At 51.4% G+C, this 27,392-nt stretch overlaps 1 protein-coding gene and 1 non-coding gene across 3 annotated transcripts; both read right to left on the bottom strand.

Moving 5' to 3' along the window:
- Positions 1-213: 213 nt before the first annotated feature.
- Positions 214-26,386, bottom strand: LOC103722939 (callose synthase 12-like). Of its 2 annotated transcripts, XM_039125526.1 has the most exons (3): positions 26,180-26,386; positions 19,616-25,062; positions 214-531 (listed from the first exon to the last, which is right to left on the bottom strand). In XM_039125526.1, exon 2 carries the CDS (start codon positions 24,954-24,956, stop codon positions 19,617-19,619), a length of 5,340 nt encoding a protein of 1,779 aa, XP_038981454.1. In that variant the 5' UTR covers positions 24,957-25,062; positions 26,180-26,386; the 3' UTR covers positions 214-531; position 19,616. The 2 variants fall into 2 exon arrangements, with proteins under 2 accessions (XP_038981454.1, XP_017702112.1); XM_017846623.3 differs by lacking the exon at positions 26,180-26,386 and having other exon boundaries at positions 19,616-25,348.
- LOC113460979 lies at positions 21,914-21,994 on the bottom strand. The gene has a single exon (XR_003382820.1). It is a non-coding gene; the product is annotated as a small nucleolar RNA J33 (small nucleolar RNA).
- Positions 26,387-27,392: the final 1,006 nt, after the last annotated feature.

The raw sequence follows: 27,392 nt of genomic DNA, 5'->3' as shown, positions 1-27,392 counted from the left end.
TAACGCTGTTGAAACCCTTAGGCAGAAGTCGATATTAAAAGTTGAGAAAATGAACAAATTGAAGTTATCATAAATGATGCAGTGAGTGTGATTCTCTTGGCACATGACAAAAATAAGAAAATTATATGCCTTTTCCCAAGTACATCACTGTCAATGATCCTCATGCATAACGCTGTTGAAACCCTTAGGCAGATGTCGATATTGAAAGTTGAGAAAAATGAACAAATTAATTAACTTTTCCAGATATCCAAAATGTGAAAATATTTTCAAATTTATGCAGAAAAGCTAAATTTTCTGAATCTATGTGAAGACAAATTAGCCTATGAGAAATGCAGCCAATATGTTCTATAATAAGATAATTGCATCACCATCAGAAGGATTGCATATGAACAGGAATAACCAATTCAAAAGATACAATAACAGATGAAACAGTGAGAAAACAAGTACTCCCAGCTCGAGCAAACAAAGCTGACACTAGCTATACAAAAGAAAGGGGAGTCCTCTACTACTCTAGCTCAAGAAGCTCCAAGCCTGCAAGAATTTCTTTCAGCATTAGTTCAGACTGAAAAAGCTGCTAAAATGTTGCATCTAAAAAAAAGAAAGAAAGAAAGAAAAGAGAGAGAGAGAGAAAGAAACAGCTCCTAAACATCATGACTGCCATGTTTAAACAAAAGAATTGTCAATACAGAATCACTTGATTCAAGAAGTCACTTGTAACCTATCCTTTTAAGTTCTAATTTTCTGGCACACAAAGATAGGCACTCGCCATACTTTCCAAAATGGACACCGTAATAGACAAAGGAGAATTGCAAATTACACCAGCTACTAAAAGTGATTTGAGTGAAGCATCCATACAAAGAGCTGCTCAACGTGAGAGGTGATTAATTATTTACAAGAAGTGCATATCCACAAGCATATGTGAAAGCATATTGATCGCCAGAAAGGTTTTAATTAGCTAAAGAGTATAAAAGTGTGGAATTCCAGAACCTAGTACATAATAAATAAGAACCAGTTAATACTAAACTACATGAAGAGTTTCGTCTCTTCCATTTGGGGCTTATGTGGTCACAAGCAACTAGGCTGTCCGCAAGTACACTAAACAAACCTTGCACTTTTCTTGGTTCCAGTAAGTACAGTTCACAACTCTAAGAGCAATCCGCAAGACTCAACTTACAGCCAAAAGTAGTTAGAATTATGAGATCAAGCATGACGACAAGATTTTTAAGCCTCAATTAAGAGGGGCTTCAAATCTTCCAAGTAATTGGAACTGCAGATGATGTAGGTTTATTAAAGACACAACTGTAAGAACAATAATGATACATTTCATAGAATCGACGATGCACCTTCACTAACAAAAGTAACAGGTCAATCTCAACAATTTCACTTGTAAACAAATCTCCAGATGATTAAACAACAAGATGCTGAATTGACAACATATGTTAATTATTAGATTACTTGGGCCGAGCTCGAGGCCTAAGTAAGGACCAGGCTTTTGTTAGTGTAATTTAGGCCCTGAATTGACAACATATTTTAAATTATTCATGTTTAGGCTTTTTATCTTAAGTTGTTGACAATATACTTAGGCCGAGCTTGAGGCCTAAGTAAGGACCAGGCTTATGCCTAGATGGTAGGCCCAAAGGCCAGGCCAGGCTCGGGCCTAACTGAATTGTGTTGAGCTTTGGGCAAAGCTTGGCCTAAGCTCAGCAAGGCCCGGCCCATCTAGTTGGAATAATACCTTTGTAATTCTTATTCCCAGGGTGGAGGATCACAAATCATCAGTGCACTAGATTTATAATGCTTGTTATATGAGAAACAAGTCATACAAATTGAGCTAAGTAGCAGAGAACAATTTTGCTCTCTTTCTTAGGAGGAATATCTCTGATAACATCATGATTACTCATACCGGAGGCAAAATGAATAATGGTAAATCTAAAATGAGCCTCATGATCAAGCAAACATGAGTAAAAGTTATGATTAGTAGAGAGGCAGTCATCATTAATGCCAAGGAAGCAATATGCTGCAACCATCTTCAGATCATCCATAGACTCTTCATAAAGTTGTCCTACAAAGCTGAAAGGCAATCCAACCAGGATCCAGTACCCACCTCATCATTCTGAAAGAATTGTTGTCCTACAAACTATCTCCATCAGGCAATTTTATGGGCAAAGCAATTATCAAGTTTGCCAGATTAAAACCAAGATCTGCAGCATGCAAACATTTGCATTTTTATGGCTCGTGCAATATCATGAACAGTATACTGCTTGAGCTGATTTAAGGGTGATGCAGTGTGACAAGGCAATGCTTACCTTTAGCCAAGACAAGTCCTTGATAATGTTTCTTTTAAGAAGCAATAAAAGCTATAAAGATTATAGTAACTGTTGCTGGTGGTCCAAACCGAGAACGATTGGCACAGCGGTGTGAACGGAATTCCGTCTGAGCTGCCTTGGTCGATGTTGATTGTGCTCCACCTTCCACCGGGGAAACCTGCAAGCAAGCCTCGCACCACCACTGGGGTAGTGGGGGGCCCTCCGACGATCAAGTCAGAGGAGATTGGAGGAGGAGGAGAGATGATAATAGTAAGCAAGAGAGTGCTCTGGAAGATATTGCTTACCCCCCCCTTCTCCCCCAGCCGCATATATACCTGGCTGGGGGGTCTCTCAGGGGGGTTTGTCATCGTGGGGCGCGATGGAGTGGCCACTGACATGGCCGTTACAGGGCGTCGTGGAGCAGCGCTGGGTACGGCCATGACAGGGCGTAGTGGAGTTCCGCTTTGTACGGCTGATACAGGAGATCGTGGAACAGCATCGGATACAGCCGTTGCAGGGAGTAGTGGAGCAGGAGGCCTCGGCGTGCCTCTGGAAAGCAGCCTGTCGTTATCAAGAGATCTCCGACTCGGGGTCGGAGTGCTGGATCAGGGGGCAGCCAACTCGGGGTCGGGCTGCGGTGCTGAGGATATCCGACTTGGGGTCGGATTGCTAGATTAAGGGGCAGCCGACTCGGGGTCGGGCTGCGAAGCCGAAGATATCCGACTCGGGGCCGGACTGCTGGATCGAAGGGCAGCCGGACTCGAGGTCGGGCTGTGGAGCCGAAGATGTCCGACTCGGGTCGGATTGCTGGATCAAAGGACAGCCGTAGTCTTCATGGGCGCGCGTGCCGGTCACGTGGGAGCATGGCGGCTTAGTTCCCCCGTAACAGTAGCCCCCCACTTCCGAGCCTGGAACCGAAGGGGAACGGGTGAAGGGAGTGATGCTTCGAGGTTGCCGCCATCCCTCGGAGAGGCGCGCGCGCTTCGAGCTCTCCGCCTTCTTTATGGCGTATGGCGGTTGTTGCTGACCTGGCAGTCTGAGGATTTCGGCGGACATCCTTCCTTAATGGTGTCGATTCGCCTTTGGGGCGCGAGCGACCTTCGGCGGCCAGGCGTCCTCTGGCGTCATCGAGGCATCACCCGCCTTTCCGCCTATTTAACCGGGGGCCCTCCCCCGTCCGTCTTCCTCTTTACAGACATTTTCGAGTTTCCCCTTTGCGCTGCCGTTGTTGCCGTCGGGCTGTTCGCTTGCTTCTCCTTTGACGCTCTCGGAGCCGTTCTTCCTTCTCTTCCGGTGAGTTACCCCATTCTTCTACTTAGGGCTCTCCATACTTTCTCCTTTTGTACTAGTGTACCCCAGTCGTCCCGGTCTTTCTCCCCTTCTTGTCCCCGTCCTGACCGTAGGTTTATTGGCCATTAGGAATGGGCGAAGTGAGAGCGGACCACATTAAGTCGGAGCTGGTCGCCGAAGACTTAGACAAACTCGTGGCTCGGTACCACCTTCCCGAGGCCTGCAACGTTACGCTCCCGGGGCCTGAGGAGAGGATGTCCCATCCTCCTCCAGGGAAGATCGCCATCAATGAGGGCATTCTCCAGGCCGGGTTCCGCTTTTCCCCTTCGGACTTAGTCGTGCAGGTACTCCGGGGTTTAAGAGTTGCGCCGACGCAACTGGTGCCGAACTCGTGGCGTGCCCTGACGGTCTTCCAGGTTCTCTGCCGCATGCACGAGATTCCCGGACACTCTGAATGTTTTTTGGGAGTTCTACAGCCTGAGTGGCCACCCCCAGGACAAAGGGTGGTGGTGCTTTGCGGCGCGGCGAGGGTGCGGCCTCGTCAAAGAGGCTCCTTCCTCCATTCACGGCTGGAAGGAGCGTTTCTTCTTCATCGATGTAGATCCCTCTTGGAAAATCAGGGCGACCTGGGAGACGCCGATGAAGTCTCCGATCGGCCTATCGAGACTGTCGAGGGAGGAATCCGATGGCTTGGCCGCCTTGAAGGGGTTGGTTGCGAGGGGCCAGCTCCCCCGGTGGCCCGCCTTATTTCCGAGGATACCTTGGTGAATGTCGGTCTGGAGCTCGGTCCCCACCGACCGTGAGCCCGCCACCATTTCTTTTTTGACTCTTTTCTCCTCTTTCGTCTCGTTCTTTCCTTCGGTTTCTCAGCCCATCGACCATCTCGTTCTTGTTGCAGAGATTGACGACATCATGCGGTCGGACAAGGGACCGGCTGTTGGTAGGTCGTCCCTACTGGAAAGCGGTCCGGAGGAGAACGAGCTCCTCCGAGCGGGGCCCCGCTGGCGAAGAAGTCCCGCAAGGAGGTGCCTCCGACACCGACCGACGAGTCCGGGCCCACCGATCAGGGAGACGCCGTGGGCACGGACCGGCAGCTGACGCTGTATCAGCCCTCCGGTGGTGAGACTGCCGCTATTCCGGAGGTATCATCCGAGCCCGCTCGAGACGGACGGGTCGGACGTGATCGGTCCCCGGCCCGGCCTTCGACTCAGCCGGCTCCTGATGATTCGAGTAGGGACGCGCCGAGGCCTCGGCCGAGCGGGGCCCTATCAATTCCTGGAGTGACCCCCGCCCCGAGCACAGTCAGCAGGACTCTTCCCCAGGCGATGGATAAGGGTAAGGCTGCAGAACCACCATCCGGCTCCGGGGAGAAATCGGGGGTCGGCCTTCACTACCGATGGCGCCCGAAACCTCATCGAAACAGTGCTGCTGGAGAAGGACCGTCGGCGGGTCCGGGAGTTGGGGGTCTCTGACGTCGGGGCTGCCAGCTGTGTCTGTCTCATGTCGGTGAGTGTTCTTCTGGCCGCTTTTCACCATTTATTAGCTCTGTTGTTCTCCGCCTGACGCCCTCACTTTTTCCTATCTCTTAGCTCGCCCAGTACATGATCCGTCTAGAGGAGTGCTACAAGGAACAGGCGGGGCTTCTGGCGAAGGCGAGGACCGACTGAAAGCAGTGGAAGAGGGAGGCCAGGCTGTGGCGGGCAGGACGACCGGGGACCTCGAGGCGAGGCTCCGGGAGGCCGAAGAGCGGGCACTCGGCTTCGCCGCCTCGAGAAGCAACTGTTGGAGCTCAGGAGGAACTCAAAGTCGCCTCGGGCCTCGAAAGCAGGGTTAAGAAGGCGGAGGAAACGAGCTGAAAAGCAGTCCCGGAAGTCGCGGACTATCGAGAGAGGTGGGAGAAGGCTCAGCGGTCTGCCGACAGCGCCCGCACCGAACCCGGTCTCTTGAAGCCAAACTGGGCGAATTGGAGTCAGCCTTGGAGAGGTCCCGCCGCGAACGACCAAGAGCTCCGTTCGCGCCTGGAGGAAGCTGAGGCCGCTCGCACTGCTGCCGAGGCGAACATAAGGAGGCTCAGGCTAATCTGCTGAGGGTCTCCTCCGAGGCTGAAGACCGGATTTGTGGCGAAGGTCTTGGAGGCTAAGGCTCAGATACGGGAGCGAGCAGAGGCGGCGCTGGCCGAGAAGAGAGCGGAGATCGGGCGCCAGGCGGTACTACAGGCTTATCGTCAGTCCGCCGAGTTCACCCGTGATATGTCGGAGGCGGTACGGGCCTATCGTCAGTCCTGACGAGTTCGTCCGTGACGCGTCGGACGCGGGGTCCGAATCCTTCATCTTAGGCTTCGAGGAGGGCCTGGCAAGGGTTGTCGGCTAAGTACCCCGAAGTTGACCTGAGTGGGATTTCCCTTCTCGACTCCTCTCCGGCGCCATCGCCTGCTGATTCTCCTACCGCTCCCCTACCCCCTCGGACGAGCCCGACGCTCCCCGACCCGGGGGTTCCTCCAAGCTGACCTCTTGTACCTTTCGTTGTCCTCTTTTTTTTGTATGTCGGCGTTTTGCCCAAATTGTGATGGCCTTGGCCCTGAAACAATGAAATTAATACAAGTCGCAATGTTTCTTCATCTCGCTTTCGTTCCTCCTCTTCTTTTTTTTCTTTTTAACTCTTGGCAGCGTCTTGCCGACTCCTGACTCTCGAAGTTCTTCCGGCCCTAAGCCAGGCATCCGAGGGTTAGGCCTCAGGAAATTCCTTCCCGGGCACTAGCCAGGGCTCCGGGGTTAGCCTCAGGAATCTCCAGTCCCGGCACTAGGCCAGGCATCCGAGGGTTAGGCCTCAGGAAATTCTTCCGGCACTAAGCCAGGCATCCGAGGGTTAGGCCTCAGGAAATTCTTCCGCGCACTAAGCCAGGCATCCGAGGGTTAGGCCTCAGGAAATTCTTCCGGCACTAAGCCAGGCATCCGAGGGTTAGGCCTCAGGAAATTCTTCCGGCGCTAAGCCAGGCATCCGAGGGTTAGGCCTCAGGAAATTCTTCCGGCACTAAGCCAGGCATCCGAGGGTTAGGCCTCAGGAAATTCTTCCGGCGCTAAGCCAGGCATCCGAGGGTTAGGCCTCAGGAAATTCTTCCGGCGCTAAGCCAGGCATCCGAGGGTTAGGCCTCAGGAAATTCTTCCGGCGCTAAGCCAGGCATCCGAGGGTTAGGCCTCAGGAAATTCTTCCGGCGCTAAGCCAGGCATCCGAGGGTTAGGCCTCAGGAAATTCTTCCGGCGCTAAGCCAGGCATCCGAGGGTTAGGCCTCAGGAAATTCTTCCGGCACTAAGCCAGGCATCCGAGGGTTAGGCCTCAGGAAATTCTTCCGGCGCTAAGCCAGGCATCCGAGGGTTAGGCCTCAGGAAATTCTTCCGGCGCTAAGCCAGGCATCCGAGGGTTAGGCCTCAGGAAATTCTTCCGGCGCTAAGCCAGGCATCCGAGGGTTAGGCCTCAGGAAATTCTTCCGGCGCTAAGCCAGGCATCCGAGGGTTAGGCCTCAGGAAATTCTTCCGGCACTAAGCCAGGCATCCGAGGGTTAGGCCTCAGGAAATTCTTCCGGCGCTAAGCCAGGCATCCGAGGGTTAGGCCTCAGGAAATTCCGCTCGTTGGTCGGCCAAGGCTGGCGCAAGCCGAGGCGACCGGTCGGGGCTTCAGGCTAGTCTGTCCCGGGATGATCATCGGGTTAGCCTGGCATCCGAGGGCCGAGCCTCGGGAGATTCCGCTCGTTGGTCGGCCAAGGCTGGCGCAAGCCGAGGCGACCGGTCGGGGCTTCAGGCTAGTCTGCTCCCGGGATGATCATCGGGTTAGCCTGGCATCCGAGGGCCGAGCCTCGGGAGATTCCGCTCGTTGGTCGGCCAAGGCTGGCGCAAGCCGAGGCGACCGGTCGGGGCTTCAGGCTAGTCTGCTCCCGGGATGATCATCGGGTTAGCCTGGCATCCGAGGGCCGAGCCTCGGGAATTCCGCTCGTTGGTCGGCCAAGGCTGGCGCAAGCCGAGGCGACCGGTCGGGGCTTCAGGCTAGTCTGCTCCCGGGATGATCATCGGGTTAGCCTGGCATCCGAGGGCCGAGCCTCGGGAGATTCCGCTCGTTGGTCGGCCAAGGCTGGCGCAAGCCGAGGCGACCGGTCGGGGCTTCAGGCTAGTCTGCTCCCGGGATGATCATCGGGTTAGCCTGGCCTCGGGAGATTCCGCTCGTTGGTCGGCCAAGGCTGGCGCAAGCCGAGGCGACCGGTCGGGGCTTCAGGCTAGTCTGCTCCCGGGATGATCATCGGGTTAGCCTGGCATCCGAGGGCCGAGCCTCGGGAATTCCGCTCGTTGGTCGGCCAAGGCTGGCGCAAGCCGAGGCGACCGGTCGGGGCTTCAGGCTAGTCTGCTCCCGGGATGATCATCGGGTTAGCCTGGCATCCGAGGGCCGAGCCTCGGGAAATTCCGCTCGTTGGCCATGCGCGCTGTCGCTTGCGCCCGACGGGTTTCTCCGTGGCCAGCTGCGATCGTGTTTCTCCTCTCCAAGCGTGCCTGGGGAACACCAGAAGGGCATTAAACGCTAATTGATGCGTTACCTGGGAAATCGGATCGCCAGTTGCTGCTTGCGAGGAGTGTCAGTTAAGCGGCCGCGATGCGCGCGTTCTTCGAGGCGGATGCGGCCTGGGCGCGAGCGGAGATGTGGACCTAGGGGTACAGGCCACCCGGAGTGTCCTGCACAAAGAATGCGATTAAGGAGAATGACGCTTAGGAAATCGCGGGAAGATACGCCTCGAGAGCCGGATCGGCTCCGGATTCAATGCGCCCGCATTTATTGGAGCCACCCGCATCGGAACGACCGGGGGGCCGCAGTTTGGCTATAAATATAGGTGCAGGTGCGATGGAGCCTGCCAAGCCGGAGCTGTTCAGTTGCCATGGATCGTGGACCTCTCTCGGCGCATGGCTGAGAGACTCCTGCCGAAGGAACGGGAGGCGCGCCCCTCGCGACTTCAACCAACTAGCCGTTTCATCTGGGATCAGCAGGAGGGTCTCCCCGGCGGAACTCCGCTCTAGGCGTTTCATCCGGGATCACATCTCCCCTCCTTGAAGTTCAGCCTCCCGATTGAGCTCTGCACCAGACGCCTGATCCGGGGACCGCGCCTCCATATGCTCTTCCCCCTTGTACTCCTTCTCTCCCCTAACACTGGGGGAGGACCGGAATATCCTTGGAGGTGGCGTTCCTCTGGAGGCAGCGGGAGCTTCGTCGGCGGCGGCTCCCTCATCCTCTTCGTGGGGCGTGGATGGCGCCTCCGGTTGGAGGCATGTGGACTTCTTCTTCGTCCATTCTTCTTCATCCGCGCCGGCTCTTCGTCTCTTTCGTGAGACGCCGATGGCGCTCCGTTGGAAGCACCCACTTCCGACGGGATTGCAACCGCTTCAGATGGAGGTTTCGGGATCCAGATCTTCAGCTCCTCGGAGTCTCCACCTCTTCTTTACTTTCTTTACACCCTAATTCCCCTCTGGGAATTCCTTGTAATCACCGAGCACGCCGTTGTAACCAGAAATTATTGAAATGCAAAGTGTTATACATTTTTGAACTGTCTTTCTGGCATCGTCGTTCTACTGGTAATACATCCGCAGGTTAGCGGAATTCCAGCTCCTTAGAATTTCTCGACCATCTAGGGCCTCCAACTGGTAGGAGCCAGGTCGGTTTACCCAGCGAACCTTATATGGGCCTTCCCAATTTGGCGCTAGCTTCCCACCTTCCGCAGGTCGAGATGCTTTAGCTCGCCTTAGCACCAGATCTCCGATTCTGAAAGCTTCGGTCGGACCTTGGAGTTGTAATATCGGGCCACCCTCCGCTGATACATCGCCATCCGAACCTGCGCATTTCCCTCGCTTCTTCCAAGAGATCCAGGTTCCCTCGGAGTTGTTCCGAATTGGCCTCGGGTCGGTGCGCGGCCACCCGAGGTGAGGGAGTCCGAGCTCCACGGGACAACGGCTTCCGTGCCATAGGTTAGGCTGAAAGGCGTCTCCCCGGTAGGGGTCCGATGCGTGGTCCGATACGCCCAAAGGACATTCTCGAGTTCTTCGACCCAAGCTTGCCCCATCCGACCGATTCGCGCTTTGATTCCTTGGAGGATTGTCCGATTTGTGACCTCGGCCTCGCCGTTGGTTTGGGGATGCGACACAGATGTGAACCGATGCTCGATCCCGAACTCCTCGCAGAAGTCACGGAAATGCTTGTTGTCGAACTGTCGCCCATTATCCGAGATGAGGACCCGAGGTACCCCAAATCGGACAATGATGTTCTTCACGAACTTCCGGACTTGCACCTCCCGTGATAGTGGCCAGCGGCTCTGCCTCCACCCACTTGGTGAAGTAGTCGATTGCAACAATCAAAAATTTCCGCTGAGCTGAAGCGACGGGGAATGGTCCGAGGATATCCATTCCCCACTGGGCGAAGGGCCAGGGGCAGTGATTGGTGCCAAGGGGACAGAAGGGACTCTCTGGACGTTGGCGTGGCGCTGGCAGGCGTCGCATTTCCGTACATGATCCTTTGAGTCCTCCAACAAGGTAGGCCAATAATAGCCTTGCCTCATGATCTTATGCGCCAAGGACCTAGCCCCAGGTGCGATCCGCAGATGCCTTCGTGGACTTCGCTGAGGGCGTAGGCCGCTTCCGAGGGGCGGAGGCACCTTAAGAGGGGGCGGTGAACGAGGTCCGATACAGCCTCCCTTCATAGAGTACGTAGTGGGCGGACTTCATGACGAGTCGCCGAGCTTGATCTTCGCCTCTGGGAGGATCCCTTCGGCGAGGTAGGCGACGAGCGGGTCCATCCAAGATGGCTCCGGATCAATCGCCATCACCGCTCCGGCCTCGCGATGCTCGGGGCATCCAGGGTCTCCAGGTAGATCGCCCTCGATAAGTTGGCGCGTCTGCGCCCACCAAGGGCGGGACAGCCTGTCGGCCCTGGCATTTTCGCTTCTTGGACCTGCTGAATGTCAACACTGCCGGAGGTCGGAAATGAGTGCTTGCACCTTCCAGACATAGCTCTGCATGGTCGGGCTCCGAGCCTCGAACTCCCCTCGGACCTGCCCGACCACAGCTGGGAGTCGGTGAAGACCTTCAAACGCCGGATGCCGAGCTCCTTGGTGAGTTTGAGTCCTGTGACTAGGGCCTCGTATTCCGCCTCGTTGTTGTCACTGGAAATCCGAACCTCAAGGCTACTCGGCTATCACTCCATCGGGACTGGTAAGGACCAGCCCGGCCCTCCACCTTCGGGGTTCGACGACCCGATCAATGTGAAGCGTCCAGATTGGGAGGTCGAGGCTGGGGTTCCGGCGGCCTAGGTTCCGCCTCCTGCACAGTGCACTCAGCGAGGAAGCCGCGTAGCAGCCTGGGCCTTGATGGCGGGTCGGGGCTGGTAGCGGATGTCGAACTCACCAAGTTCTACTGCCCACGTTCAACCAGCCGTCCCGCATTCTCAGGATTGCTGAGGATCTGCCGCATGGTTGATCGGTCAGAGGGTGACAGGATGAGCCTGGAAATAGGGGGCGAAGCCTCCTGGCCGCGGTGAGCCAGCGCGAAGGCGATCTTTTCAGCCTTCGTATACCGCGTCTCGGCATCCCGTAAGACCCGGCTGATGTAGTACACAGGCTTCTGGAACTTGCCTCTCCCGAACCAGTACCGCACTGACTGCGGTTGGGGAGACCGCCAGATAAAGGTAGAGCATCTCCCCTTCTTGCGGCTTGGACAGCAGGGGAGGAGACGCCAAGTATTCCTTGAGCTGGTCGAATGCTGCTTGACATTCGGTCGTCCAGAGGAAGTCTTTCCGGGCGTTTCAACACCTTGAAGAAAGGTTGACAGCGTTCGGCCGACTTTGCCACAAATCGTCCGAGCGCGGCGACCCTCCCAGCGAGCTTCCTGAACCTCCTTCACTTTGGTCGGAGGGACATATCTTGGATAGCCTTGATTTTGTCAGGGTTGGCTTCGATCCCCCGCTGGTTGACAATGAAACCGAGGAACCTCCCGGCCGAAAGCGCCAAAGGCGCACTTCGCTGGTTCAGCTTCATGCGAAACTTCCGCAGGGTGGCAAAAGTCTCCTCCAGATCCGCGATGTGCTGGTCTGCATGGCGGCTCTTCACCAGCATATCGTCCACGTACACCTCCATGTTCCGGCCGATTTGCCCTTTGAAGATTTTGTTGACGAAGGCGCTGGTAAGTGGCGCCAGCATTCTTCAGACCGAAGGGCATTACCTTGTAACAGTACAGCCCCCGGTCTGTTATAAAGGCAGTTTTCTCCTCGTCCTGTGGAAGCCATCATTATCTGGTTGTAGCCGGAGAAGGCGTCCATGAAAGACAGCAAGCTGATATCCGGAAGTCGCGTCGACCAGTTGGTCTATCCGCGGAAGCGGAAAGCTATCCTTGGGGCATGCCTTGTTCAGGTCGGTGTAGTCGACGCACATCCTCCACTTTCCGCTCGCCTTCCGGACAAGTACGACATTTGCCAGCCATTCGGGGTAGCTGACCTCCCTTATGAATCCTGCCTCCAAGAGCTTGTCTACCTCCTGGTCGACCACTCGGATCCGATCCGGGGCACAGTGTCTCTTCTTCTGCTTACTGGTCGGTGGGTTGGGTCGACGTTGAGGGCGTGAGAAATGACCTCCGGGTCGATCCCAGGTATATCGGCCGCGACCAGGCAAATACATCGGCGTTGGCTCGGAGGAATTCCACCAACCGAGCCCGAGCTCCCGGGTCGAGATTGGTGCCGACCCGGACCGTCCGGTCCGGGCGACCTTCCTCGAGGGGAACTTCGATCACACCTTCGGCCGGCTCCCCGTGCCGCAAGGCCACCTCGTCTCTGGCGTCGAGGGACTCGACGCTTAAGGCTTCTACGGGCTTCTTCCCTTTGAGAGTTGCTAAGAAACATTGCCTTGCGGTCGGTTGGTCGCCTCGGACCTCTCCAATCCCGGCCGCCGTGGGGAACCGCATGAGCAAGTGGTACGTTGAGACCACCGCGCGAAGGGCGTTCAGTCCGGGTCGTCCGAGGATAGCGTTGTAGGCCGAGGGAACACGGACGACCAAGAACCCGAGCCGCACCGTGGCCTCTGCGGATGCAACGCCCGCAGTCACAGGCAGCTCAACGACACCTTCGGCCGAGACAGCGTCTCCAGTGAATCCTATGAGGGGGGTGGATGTTTTGTGCAACAATTGTCTGGACAAGCTCATCTTTTGGAAGGCCTCGTAAAACAAAATATCAGCTGAGCTTCCACTATCCACAAGAACATGCCTTACATCATAGTTTGCCATAGTGAGGGAGATCACCATGGCGTCGTCGTGGGGGGTCTGAACCCCCTTTACATCTTCATCACAAAAAAGTGATTACATTACCGACCCTCTGCCTCTTTGCGACGGCTGCCCTTGATGCTTCAGTCGAGCCCCCGCGTTCCTCTCGGGCCGGGGGCAGCCCCAGTGATAGTATGGATCACGCCCGCGACGGGTCGATTCTGCTCCCGAGGCTCCGGAGGGGCCGGGTCGGCCGGACGCGAGTCTGCGGGGGACGTCGGTCGTTCACGTATCGACCGAGACGCCTCGGCGGATGAGAGCCTCGATCTCGTCCCGAAGCTGGAAGCAGTCTTCGGTGTCGTGGCCGTGGTCCCGGTGGTACTCACAGTACGCCCGAGAGGGCCTCCTCCCAGGGATCTTCTTCATCTGTCTCGGGACCGGGAGGTCCTCTCGCCCCTTGATTTCCATGAGGATCTGCGCCCGGGGAGTCAGGAGAGGAGTGTACCGGTTGAAACGTCGGGGCGGAGAACGAGGGCGTAGGGCGCCGTGGTTCCTCGCCGGCGACGGGCTTCTGCGCCGACGTTGAGGCGTCGGGCTCCTCCCCTGGCGTGCCTCTTTTCGCCTTTTCTTCCCGAGCTTTGGAGGGATCTCGGCGGCCTCCTTGCTCCGGTGGGCGGCCGCCTCCTCGGCGTCCGCATACTGGTTCGCCCGGGACAACAGCTCCGGGAAGCTCCGCGGCAGGCGTTTGTCCAGGGAGAAGGTGAGTCTGCCCTTTCGGAAGCCACGCTTCAGGGCTGAAAGAGCCACCTCCTGGCTCAGGTTCCGGACTTCCAACGTAGCCTTGTTGAAGCGGGTAAGATAATCCCGCAAGCTTTCTCCCTCATTTTGCCGGACATCAAAGAGGGAGTCGGAGACCAGTCGCCGCCGGCTACTGACGGCGAAATGGGTGATGAAGAGGCGGGTAAAACTGATCAAAGGATTGGATCGAGTTAGCCTCCAGGCCGGCGAACCACGCCCTTGCCGGGCCACGGAGGGTCGCCGGGAAAGCCTTGCAGAGGAGAGGACCTGATGCTCCGTGGAGGAGCATAAAGGTCCTGAAACTCTCGACGTGATCCCGCGGGTCCGCCGCCCCGTCATAGGGCTCGATCGCCGGCATTTTAAACCCCGGCGGATTCGGGGTCCGCAGGATCCTCGAGGCGAGCGCCGGTTGGGAGGAGATCTCCAAGTCGGCGAAGGGATTTTTAGAGTGGCCCTTCAGGGACCTGGAGTTGTCGGTGGAGATTGTCCACCCGCCGGTCCAGGGAGCGCGACCGATGGGTGGGAGACAAGGAGCACCGAGAGGGGGACCGACTGGAGCGCGGGTTCCTTGAGGACTGGGGGGTCTGGGAATGCGCCCGGGCCCGCCTCTTGTACCCCGCGCAGCTTCGATGGGACGGTCCCGGCAGAATGGACCGTGCTCGAGAATCTTCCTCGCGCCGGCGCTCCTCCCCATGGGAGAGGAAGGAGCGCGGGTTAAGGAGGACAGGTGAGCGCTCAGGGAGCAGCGGCTCCTGGGCCCGCTGCGGCGCCCGAGACATCACACCCTGCAGGTTCTGCACCGCTTCCGCGAGGGTGCGGACCTGCTGGGCTAACTGGTCGAACTGAGCGGCTTCGACCATCTGAATCGGGGGTGGAACGGTGGAGTGTTGCTGAGAATGTGTTGGAGACGCAGCGGCCTCCCGGCCGGAGGCGCGAGAGGCCCCGCGACCGGAGGCATTGGAAGCTCCACGACCACCTCGCCGTGCCATTATGATCGCTCTAAGATTCGGGCCCTTCCTCTAGCGCCAACTGTTGCTGGTGGTCCAAACCGAGAACGATTGGCACAGCGGTGTGAACGGGATTCCGTCTGAGCTGCCTTGGTCGATGTTGATTGTGCTCCACCTTCCACCGGGAAACCTGCAAGCAAGCCTCGCACCACCACTGGGGTAGTGGGGGCCCTCCGACGATCAAGTCAGAGGAGATTGGAGGAGGAGGAGAGATGATAATAGCAAGCAAGAGAGTGCTCTGGAAGATATTGCTTACCCCCCTTCTCCCCCCAGCCGCATATATACCTGGCTGGGGGGTCTCTCAGGGGGGTTTGTCATCGTGGGGCGCGATGGAGTGGCCACTGACATGGCCGTTACAGGGCGTCGTGGAGCAGCGCTGGGTACGGCCATGACAGGGCGTAGTGGAGTTCCGCTTTGTACGGCTGATACAGGAGATCGTGGAACAGCATCGGATACAGCCGTTGCAGGGAGTAGTGGAGCAGGAGGCCTCGGCGTGCCTCTGGGAAGCAGCCTGTCGTTATCAAGAGATCTCCGACTCGGGGTCGGAGTGCTGGATCAGGGGGCAGCCGACTCGGGGTCGGGCTGCGGTGCTGAGGATATCCGACTTGGGGTCGGATTGCTAGATTAAGGGGCAGCCGACTCGGGGTCGGGCTGCGAAGCCGAAGATGTCCGACTCGGGGCCGGACTGCTGGATCGAAGGGCAGCCGACTCGAGGTCGGGCTGTGGAGCCGAAGATGTCCGACTCGGGGTCGGATTGCTGGATCAAAGGACAGCCGTAGTCTTCATGGGCGCGCGTGCCGGTCACGTGGAGCATGGCGGCTTAGTTTCCCCGTAACAGTAACCATATTAAAGATTTCAGAAGCTACCAAATATTGAATACATTTTAGCGCACTAACAACAGTTACTGAACTGATGATTAAGGGCTCTAATTTTCTAGACAAGAAAGTCGACTAGCATTTAAGGTTTTGGCAACTCAAATTCCAAGTTGCTGCTACTGAAGCCATTTTTCAATGCATAAATCACGGCTATGCCAACCAGTGGCATGTTCATAACAAACTGTGTTAAACAGTTACCAGATACAAGTCAGCTAAAAGCTTCCAGTGGCTAATGGTAAACAATGGCAAAAGTCTGTATCTGTTACTTGCTGACAAAGTCTACCCTTAAACAGCTTAGAGGATTTTACAAAGGTTGAATTGAATATACTCATTAATTCCCATAATGTAACCATTCAAGCAGCCTAATAAGTTGAGAAGACAAAATTTGGCACTGATAAGCATATGGTGTGATATCTGCCACAAGTCCTTGCCACTTAATCTATTCTGAATTAAAAGTAACAAAAGACAGCAATTCCAATGGGTGATTGCTTTAGAAACAAAATCAACGAATAGACTGGCAACTAGAGGAAAAAAAATGTTAGCAAGGATGGCATGTCAGCCAAATATGATTCATCCTACAACAGAGCTTGAGCTTACTAATTGAAAGAGTAACTGGAATAAGGAGATTTCGCAGCAATCATCCCAACACTGCATTATGAAACGATAGCCATTCAATTTACTAGAAAGAGGATGCTCTAACATGGCCAGGCTCGAGTTACAGCTTAGGAAGACCTACCTATATTTATCAAGCACACCTGTGCCAAAGAGCTGATCCGTATGGTCAGCACTGTGGAAAATCACATCATCTCCCCAAAACAAACTTCTAGAATTGATTTGAGCACACGTACAATAGCAGAGCTAGAAATTTCATGCCCAGAATGGAAAAGAAAGGGAGGTTCGATACTAATAAACTTGCATGATTAAGATTAATATCAAAAAGCAGATGGATTAACCAATTTAGATATTAGAGATAAATCCTTCTAAAGGCTAGACTTAGACAACATTACAAGCATTGAAACTTTGAAAAACTAAAGACATCAAGACATATATCACTCTCAGAAATCAGGATGCTAATAAAATGAGAATCATATAATACCATGGTAATATGATCAAGGGAGTCTATTGCATAGACTTCTATAAACAAGATCCATACAGAAAGGCATTTGATGAACTTACAAGCAAATTTGAGAAGGCATCAACTGTTCATGCTAAAAAACTAATAAGAATACAGTTGTAGAAAAATTTGAGCATTGGAGATCAAGATGCATCTCCATAAACGGCAATAAATGAAGGCAGACTACTAGATCTTTCACCGAGGCCTCTTGTTTTTTCTTTTTTCTTTTTTTTTGTTGGTTTGGGAAGGAGGGGGGGGGGGGGAGGTTGGGTAGGTGTGGAGACTTGCATCTTTGAAACATGTATTGTCATAACCTAATCATCACCTTCATTGGAATCAAAACTTGCACTTTTGCAGAACCAGAAGCATCAGACGAAAACAAATGTATTATTTGATATTGAATGTTCCAGTGTATAATTGTTAAGATGGTAGTTTCCAAAGCTCTTAAATCATAGCAGACTAGATTGGGCTTGTCCATTCCAGTACAAACAAATTCAAAAGAAGTTCTCAGGTTAGTTAAACACTTGCAGATTATCTTGCCAAACTGACCCAAGACATACAAATTAATAGTGGAGCTGAGCTGTGGGTCACTAGTAAAGGGCCTTGAAAATTTAAGCATTAACTATTACCAGAGGTATCTATTCTATGATAACTGATCTTACACCTAATAAAATTCTTATATTATGGCTGAGAAATCATATTGCAATCTGAAACTCCAGTACTCCAAACACATGATGCACAAGATCTCACTCCTAGTTTAAGGCTCTAGTGTCTTTTTTTCAGCTCTAACCTCTTTTAGCTTCTTTGTCAGTTAGCTATACATTACAGCATCAAACGACAGAACTTTTGTTAACATAAACTGAATCATGGGAAGATCATTTTGCCATTACAAAGTACAAACTGCCTTGTGATCACCACTTGAAATATATAAATGTCAGTCTCTCAGAAAGGATATAATTCAAAAGCACATCCAAAACAACCCAAGATGTTAATGTTGATGCATGAAGAGAAGTCCCCCAGGAATATATTCATCGTATTTCACACCATTCCAAAGACGTATTCTGTAGGCCGAGTCTATCTCTTGAAACTAGATAGGTACATCCGCCAACCAAGTGTAGCAACGGAAAAGGAACTCTACCCATTTCTGACCTCTCACAATTAAGTGTTCAAAATTTTGGTGAAATAATACTGGAAGATTGGTAACAGATACTAGTGGAAAGAAAAAATACAGAGCCATAGCATCAAACAGAGTGGTACCAAATTGAGAAAAGATTAGCATCTCAGGAATTCAGAAAACACTGGGCAACAGAAACAAGAAAAATGGTTTATCAAGTTGGTTGAACTAGTCCAACCAACCACGATTACAAACTAATGCCTTAATTTATCATAATATGTGCTGATCTAGTGGTTAAGAAGCTTATAAAACAATATAGAAAAAAATTTTCCCCTTTGACATGTGAAAACAAATCTCGCTAACAAGTAGAATCGGTAAGCAAGCCTTGTATAACTTGACCAAATGACAAAATCAAACATAACTATCTATAAAGGCAATTTGGGGGAAGAAATAATCAATTTGACTGGAAAAAAAGGAGGCACAGGAGTGAGCTCCACAAGTTTGTGTGAATCGAATCCTTAGCCGTTAAGATTCTATTCATAGATGCTGCAGCCACTAAGGAAACTCTCTCTCTCTCTCGCGTGCATGTGTATAAGCTAGCAATAGAAGGCCATTAAGGAATCTCTCTCTTGACCTATAAAAGCATTTTCACTGGTTCCACATATTAGTCGGGCAAACCCTATTTATAATTCCATCATTCTGCTAAGTTGATGTTTGACATCTTTTTTACATCATTACTACCAAATGCACTGATTATTAAAAAAAAGAAAGAAAGAAAAAAAAAGACATTATGAAGTAGAGTTTTCTCAGTTTGTTATATTGTCTTCTACTGCTTTCTATGCATTAGCTTCCCTACTTGTTTACAACACCGGGATCCTATTTGATGTAACCTAGCCTAAGTTTGCCAAGGACTCAAAAAGGTCAGAACATGTAGGACTTGAGAAGCTTGCCTTGCATATTTGTATTTGAGTCATATTTGAACAAGAAGATCAAGACATTCGACAAACTGATGGAGGGGTTATACTACTACATAATTTTAGAGTTTTTAACAGATACAAGTGATGCTAACCCAAGATTGCATCGAAAGAAACAAAATCCAAGCTACACATGATCGGTAATAATGAATAGGGAAAGCATGGTCCTGATCAAAGATCCACTGTTATGAGTTCACTAATTGGAACATGCATCAACGTGGGTCATCTATCAAAAAGTTTTTCTGGTTGGGACAATCTTCTAAGAGTTACTTGAAAATAGAAAACAAGACAAGAGGGCCAAGATAATGAATCTGTCAATGATCTAAAATTAAACAGGATTGATGCAGTCAACAACTGGTTACGCAAAACATGACAGAAAAAGGAGGATTTTTTATTAGAAAAACAAGTATGAAGGCTGCCTCATGTTCATAAATGGCAAAAAGACTTTGTTGATGCTCTTAAGAAACTTACAAAGTAAATCCACTGAATTGTCTATCACCTTTTTATTTCTCATTTTTGGCTACCATATATTACTATTTAAAGCATCAATTCATTAACCCAAAAGGAAGCACAAGAAAACATAAACAGCCAACATAGACTTCAACGTTAAATATATTTGTACATAATCCAGTTTATGATAATCATCTTGAGTGGAAGGTTGCAACCTAAAAGTGCAATCATGAGTTGGAGAAATCATAAGATCACAGACCAGTTTGCAAAAACTATGAATTCAAGAAGAAGCTCAGAAACTGAAAACAATGATCTATACCATGTCTTTATGGATTTGCACAACAGCTAATGCATACAAAGAGAATAATACAGAAAAATCAAAAATAAAGTTAGAATTTTAATAAGGGCACAGAAATACCTCAAATCGCATTAGTCTTTTTCCCAGTTATAATACGGGATATCTGGAGACCTCGGCTGAATGCTTCATTGAAGAGAATCCTCGTTTGCATCGACTGGAATCCAGGCAACCAGGATAATAATGCCACAGGAGCCATTACAATGACTCCAAACATTATGTCATATAGCCGTGCCACAGCAACCACAGTATCCCAAACCAAGGTTGACTCAATAAATGGTCTGATCACTTGTGCAATTAAAATAAGGCCCCAACCAGTAGGAATAAATGCCAAAAGGCTTGTAAAAAGGTCAACAATCTCAAATTTAGTGAACTTGAGCAATATGATAATAACTAGTATCACCAGAATGATGATGAAGGATTGGACAGCCCGATAATAAATGTGATCCTTTGCAGCATACTTGTCCCGAGCATAAGCTATTATCACAAAAATTCCACCAGCCACAACCACATATATCCAAGAAAGCAGATAAACTGCAATGCTTGTGCTCCCATTGGCAATTTTTACCTGGTACACAATCCCATATTGGAAAAAGAAAAACCGGAGATCTAATATTATTTCCAATAGCTTTCCCCAAAGACCAGTTGTCCGAAGATGATCCTGCTCCTCATACCACCAGACCTCCCAACTCTGATCAGATTTTGTGAAGACACTGCCACGGTACCAAATCCAGTCCATAAAATCATCAAAGTCATAAACAGTTTTCAACCAATCAAAACCTGATGGATTAAATGCAAAAGGAGTCATTATCCATGATACCACCAGGAACCAGCATGAAATTGTCATGACTATGTAGACAAAGGTGTTCTTCGAAAGAGCACCATAAGCTGCATAAACTGTCAATATCACCCCAAGCTCTATTGCTTTTATGAAATGGCTACGAGCATAGAGCCTGTAGTTCTCAGTAAAGCCCTTATGCTGCACAACAAAACCACGTCCCGTAGCCCGATACTTTGCACCTCCATGGAGTATTGTTCGCCCATAGTAATGAGTTTTAGTTCCCATGGAGAATGTGTAGAACATTGACGCAAGCTGGAGCTGCATTGTGAAGAAATCCCACACCGCAGGAAGGAATCCATGCTCAAGTGAATTTTCTATAATCATGGGCAATGCAGTGAAAAAGCCAAGCTGAATGATGAACTGCTGATTAAGAACAGTAGCCAGCGCTGCATTATTGGTAGAGTCAGCATTCTTCTTGATTGATTCCTCAAGTCCACTGAGAGCCAGATATAGGCGCCCCCACACAAATGCATAGACAGTCAGCACCACCATCATAGTGTTAAAGTAGAACCCTACAGTTGTGTAGAAGAAGGAAAGCATACGGAAGAAGTCCAACCTATGACCCAATCTATAAACATCTCGGCTTAAAGTCTGTTCACCATTGCCACTAGCAACCTTGGCTTCAAACATAGAAACCTGATTCAGCCCTACATCCCGTCCCTTACCTACCTGGATATACTCATGGTGGGTAACGTTGCCACCACGTAGGGTACAATTAAAGCCTGCAAATATGTCCTCACTAATGTTGATCACCCTGGATGCCTTACTGATACCACCACGACTCAAAAACCAGAGACGGTCAAAAACATCAGGATGGCCATAATGCATTCGCACCTTCAGAGGGTTTGCCAGAACTCGCTGTCCAAGGGTGACAAAGCTCGTCTCCTGTGCAGACATGAACCAAGCAAGAGAAGAAACAGAACCAGTAAAAACATGTTCTCGAACTCCCAAGATCGTGGGTTTTCGGGAACCGTAGTAATGAGTGTATTCTTCCAACAGGTTCCGCATCTTGAGGGCCTCCTCAAAGTAGTTGTCTTGATTCATGTCTATAGTCTGCACTGCATCGCCCCTCGTGAAGATAAAAGCATGGTTCTGGTTCTCTGGCTTGCCCTCTCCAAGCTTCAAAGGCCCAGGCAGTCTGACCCGGTAAATCTCCACCTCTCGCTCCAATTGCTGATCATACTTAACAAGAACAGAGTAGTACTCTACTTCATCCCTCCCTGTGTGGACTTCATCAACATAGGCCACTCGAAGAGCTTCATTGTTTTTCATTAGATACAGAATATCTTCAGCATGAGAGTCCTTCTTAGCCTTTTGGGTCCCATATATCTGGCAGGCAACCACATAAGTGTATTTCATTAGCGCAGTCCCACGCTCATGGCCTTTGAACAATAAGCTCACACCACTGCTTTCTCTGCTCAATACCCGTGATGATGGAGATTTACCAGAATTCTCCAGACCATCTCCATCATTGTCCTGCCTCATTGAGGAACCAACTGAAGCAAGTTCCCTCGACCCTTCCCTTATGTCAATCTCAGAAGCGGAGTCAAGAAACGTGAGCATCTTGAGAGCCTTGTAGTAGTACATCATTCCCCTAACAGTGCGTGCTAGTGTCTGGCCCCTGTATGAGGCCCAAAGCCGGAGATCCCTCAACCTCTCAACCCACAGTTCGTTCTCATCATCCATACCCTCTCTCCGCATACGTTCCAAAAAGTTTTCCCACTCATCGTCATAAATCTTCTGCAGATAGAATATGATGGAGATGCCATCCTCATTATCGGTACGAAGCTGTTCCTTGCTGTACAAAACCTCCTCATTGTAATATGGAGTCAGAACACTAAAGGCCATCATCTTTTCAACTTGAGGAGCTCGGGGCATGTTCATGAACAAGGAGTTGCTGAAGAAAGCGATGCGGCGCCGGGCCTCCAAGTTCTTCGGGACATTGTTCATGGCATCCCTGGACGTGAGAATCGTATGCAACCTCCTCAGCTGCCTATAGAAGGTCGCATTATCTGTGCTGGGTAGTTCGATAGCATTCTCAAAAAGCAGTCTCGGCCTCATCGGTGCCAACCCCATCTGCTTCAGCTCATCTGTGCTCTTCTTATTAGTAAGAAAGTCACGGATGACAATGTCATAAAGGGTCTGCAACGTATTGACCAATTTGTTTAAATCTTTCTTTGGCTTGATTAGCGTGTCCAGGAGAACTATCAGTTGGGCATGGATCTTTTGTAAAACAGCCATCTTATACTCCACTGTAAACTTCTCCACGCCAATGGAATCATCAAACCCGAGAAACAACTGGTTAACAATAGCATGCTCTTCTGTATCCTCTCTGATGATCTCCAGTAACAGGTGCCTGACACTGTCATAGGCCTCGATGACCGCACACCGCCTGTACTCATTCTTGCATATCTTTCTCCAGTGCCCCCGGTCCGACGCCTCTAGTTCCTTTGCCTGGCCAAGAGCAAGCAGCAGCTCATTGCAGAGTAACACGCATGGCCACCTGATCACCCGGATATTCCACGAGTTAGGTGGCAGCTCAAGAAGCTCCAACTCACGGTCACTGATGATATCCTCATCCCTGAACGTCGCGATGATCTCATTCCATATCAGAGCGAACCTGCTGGCCTGCACCTGGTTTGATTCAATCTTTTTGTAGGGCCGCCCCAACCCATACCTCAGCTTGAGCCGGTGGATCGCATCATTGAACTTGCTTCGAAGTGAACCCCGGTCCTTAAACAGCTGCTCCTCCGGCATCAAATTGAACTGCATTGCACTTGCAAAGAACTGGAACCTCAGCCTCAGCTGCTGCACATTTCGAATCTCACCCAGGTGTGAGAACAGCCCCACCAGAGCTCCCGCAAGTGAGGAGAAGATGGAGTACCATATCTGGATGTCCATCAGATAGATCAGAACGACAGGGATCCACAAGAGAACCACAGCAAACCTGTTTGTATGGGTGAAGAATTCATGCCACTGGTACTCGATATCAACAAGATTGTATATGGCTTTGCTTGTGGCGACCATGGGCTTGATCTGGAGGAAGTAGCTGAAGCTGAATTTCGCGGCAAGGAGGACGACCCAGAAGAGGGCATATTTTACATTGTCCACCAACCCTTCCCGCAGCCCCCGGCCGACAAATATGCGGCTCTGGAACCACCAAGTGAGCACGTAGAAGATCCTCCAGTTGGTCTTCTCGAGGAAGTTGCGGACCCATGGAAGAATGAATAGCAGGAGAGCAAGCACCTCCGGAAGGACGAACACGCCAGCCACCTCAAGGAAGGTAATTATCCTCTGGTTGGCGTCATAGGACCACCGGCGATCATGGTTCTTCTGGGTCCAGATCCGGGCATAGAGGACGCTGAAGGCGATAGTCCAGGCAGTGGCAACGATACTCTTGAGCACCATCCGGACTCCGAGCCAGAGGGTCTCCCGTGAGACGAGGCTGTACTGGGTGCCGGCGTCGAGGATGGACTGGAGGAGGCGAAGGCCGGCCCAGGTGATGAAGATGGTGAGGACGCGGACCTGGACGTCGCGGCTCCGAAGGTTTTGCCAGGGGAACGTCTTGCCCTCCCAGGCGACGATGGTGGCGGCCTGGAGGAAGAGGATGAGCATGACCCAGAGGCGGTCGAAGCTGCGGAAGACGTTCCAGAAGGAGCGCTGCTCGACGAAGCCGGTCTTGCCGACGCGGTTCGGGTTGGGCGGGGCAGCGAAGAAGTTGCGGGAGGTGTCGAGGGGCCAGCGGAGGCGGTCAAAGCAGCGGCGGCTCCAGAAGTACTCGTTGATGTCGTCGTAATTGCGCCAGGCGGAGTGTGGCGCGGTGCCGTTGCGGCTGGCGTCGACCTCGGCCTTGATGGTGGTGTACAGCGGGGTGACAACGCGGGTGAGGAAGGCGTTCTCGCCGGAGATGGCAGGGAGAGAGGGGCGGCCGGTGGTCTCGTCGATGTAGCCCTCGAGGATGCGGTTAAGGTCCATGGCCATGTGGTGGAAGATGTAGCAGAGGCACTCGGGGACGAACCGGAGGTTGGCGGCCTCACCCCAGATGAGAAGGTAGAGGGAGGCATAGAGGAGGTCGCGGCGGGGGTCGGCGGAGCGGCGGATGGCGGAATCGGAGATCCAGACGTTGGACTTGCGGCCGAGGTAGGAGCACCAGGCTGTGTAGTTGTGGAGGAGCTTGCGGCGGAGGCGGCGGACGATGGAGTGGTCTAGGGCGTCGATGTTGTCGGGCGGGGGCTGGATGCGCATCTGGGCATTGGCGAGGAGGAGGACAAGGTGCTCGCGCTGGTTGCGGACGTTGTCGCGCTGGAAGCCAAAGAAGGCGCCGAGCCAATCGAGGAGGTCGAGGCCGTCGTGCCAGCGGACAAAGGGCGGCTTGCGGAGTTCGCCCACGGTGCGGAGGGCGGCCATAGCGGCGCGGACCTCCGGGAACCGGAGCGACGGGTGATCGGCCAGGAGGTTGTGGATGGGGATGATGTTGTAGGCCTCCGCGCCGGCTCCGTCGTCGGCGGTCTCAGGGGCAGCCGGGCGGCCGCCCCGGTTCGTGCGCTGCCGGAGGCTGCTCATAGATGCATCAGATCTGGCAACAGACGCCTCTTTCTTTCCTCCCGTTTCTTCTCGATCCTCCAAATGGCCGTGCAAGGAGAGAGGAGGTGGGCTGGAAACGAGGAGCCTGCAGGTATTAAATTATGGGACTGCTGTGAGCTGTGAGAGAGTTTTTATTTTAGTCTATAGAAAGGGATTCTATTAGGGTAAAGAATAGTAAGAGAGCCAGGTCTGCGCGTCAGGATGGGCGACGCCTTGGATTGGGGAGTTGGTCGGTTGCCTTCCGCTACCGTTTCCTTCTTTCTATCTATAAATTTGAACGGAGGGCTAATTGGGTGAAGAAAGAGAGGGGAGGCGTTCCTGCCTCTTCTCAGGAATCAACGGCAGGCGAAGGCAACGCGCTTCCGACGCTGCGTACAGGTGCAGTCGAAAAGTCGCAAGCGGCTATCAATTTCACTATTTTTCAATATTTACCAAGTCTTTCGCATTAAAGAGAAAATGCCAAAAAAAAAAAAACATATCATTGCAATAAGCCATAGATCGAGCGAGCAAGGTTATACTCGGAAGGCTCATAAAAGTTTCCTATGCTTGTTTACATACCGTCTGATGTCAATCTGACGGTGCTAACACGAGGAGCGAATAATAGACGGCTTCCTTAACGGCTAGTGGGTCGTGGCCTCGGGGGACAAGGGGATGGGGACAATACTTTCGGTCGTGGGACGAAGGGATAGGAACGATACGATCGGAAATAGGAATAGAGGTTGTATCTTTCGCGTGAAAGAAGGATTAAACTTCCTTCACGGCGAAGCCACCGTTCGATCGCGCAATGGCGACTTCGAGAGCTGTGCAGGCGGATGATTGACAGAGTTCGGGATGCTTTGATATTGTGCGTGACGCAATCCAACGGTCATCGTCGCGTAAAAACATCGACCATTGTTCGGGCCAAAAATACAACCCGAACCCGGAAATAGCGGCAAGCAGCAGGTTCACCGCCTCCATCCACCACGATCCCACGCCAAGACCCCTTTTTCATTTAAAAAGCAAGTTTTTACCAAATTACGAAACGCCACTCATACGGTTTTCGAATTTAGACGCTCCCCGACCCCGAAAAAGAACAGAAAAAAAATCCTTCACCGATATCTCTCTATATTCAACTTGGAAGGGCAAAATAAATTCGAAATTTTTCCGATTAAAATCCTCAGAAAAACCGAAAAACATCATTTGCCCAAGAAAGAAGTGCATACTTGAGATCAGAAAAGACAACGGCTCGCGAGCTTCAAATCTCAACGTCGTTAATTTGTTGCAAAATCTTAACCCTTGTTCCCCAACGGCTCCGATGTGGTAATTAGCTTCGGAATCCAGCCACTGGTGACGCCTCTGGATCGATCCACTGTAACCCTGCGAAAATTGAAAGAAGGGAGGAAGAAGGGGTGAAGAATAAGAGGTGAGATTGGGTATGGAAATGCGGGGAGCAGCAGAGTGAGAGCAAACGATATCCTTACCGTAGCCCAAAAAACTCTAAAATTAAAAGCTGCTACTGTCCCAACTTGAAACCCTAGAGAGGAATCCTCTTTTCTTTTTTTTCTTTTTCATAATGGAAATTTTTTTCTGGATATGGTATGAAGAACCGAATTCAGGGGCCCTTTCACCAGCTTCCCTTTTATTTCCTTTTCAAAGGCCCAAGGAGTGCCGTTTAAGACTCCCGGAGTGGGCCCACGACGGGAATCGGGAAAAAGGATAAGCAGTCGGATGGGACTGATGTGATTGGGTCGTTTGGGAGCTTTTGGAAGGCTTAAAAAACAACACTCAAAAGCATTTTTGAATTAAAAATAATATTTAATAAAAATTACGAAAAACTGTTTTATTTTTTTGGGTCGGATTTAGATTATACATGGACCCGATCTGACTCGAATAACCCGTCGGATCAAAATTTGTAGGCATGAATCCGACCCGACACGTGTAAGACCCAATCCGATCCGAATTTTAGAACCCACAGTGCCGAGTCAAGTCCTAAATTTGGACCCATTCTATTTTTTGGGTCGGGTCGGATCCATCCAATCTTGACCCGGACCTAGACCCGACCTGACCCATTTTTTTGGATCAGATTTTTTTTTAGACCCTCAGAAGTTAGAAAGTGACGGCATCATTTAGGCCTACTTTTTGGGTCGGGTCTAGATTATACATGGATCCGACCTGACTCGAATAATCCGTCAGGTCAAAATTTGTAGGCATGAACCCGACCTGACCCGACGGTCTGGGTCCAAAATTAGGACCTGAACAAGAAATCAGGTCAGATCGGAGTCACTCAGGACCCGACCCAACCTATTTGCAGCCCTATAATAGTATAGAATGTTATATTACTATATTATAATAATATTATATTACATTACAGCAATATTATACTATATCATATATTTATATATTAATATATGTTATATTTTATTATGTCCTGTTGTA

This window comes from Phoenix dactylifera, chromosome 4, assembly GCF_009389715.1.
Source record: "Phoenix dactylifera cultivar Barhee BC4 chromosome 4, palm_55x_up_171113_PBpolish2nd_filt_p, whole genome shotgun sequence".
Lineage (NCBI taxonomy): Eukaryota > Viridiplantae > Streptophyta > Magnoliopsida > Arecales > Arecaceae > Phoenix > Phoenix dactylifera.
The sequence above is the reverse complement of the archived record's forward strand: the minus strand, read 5'-3'. Positions and strand labels throughout refer to the sequence as shown.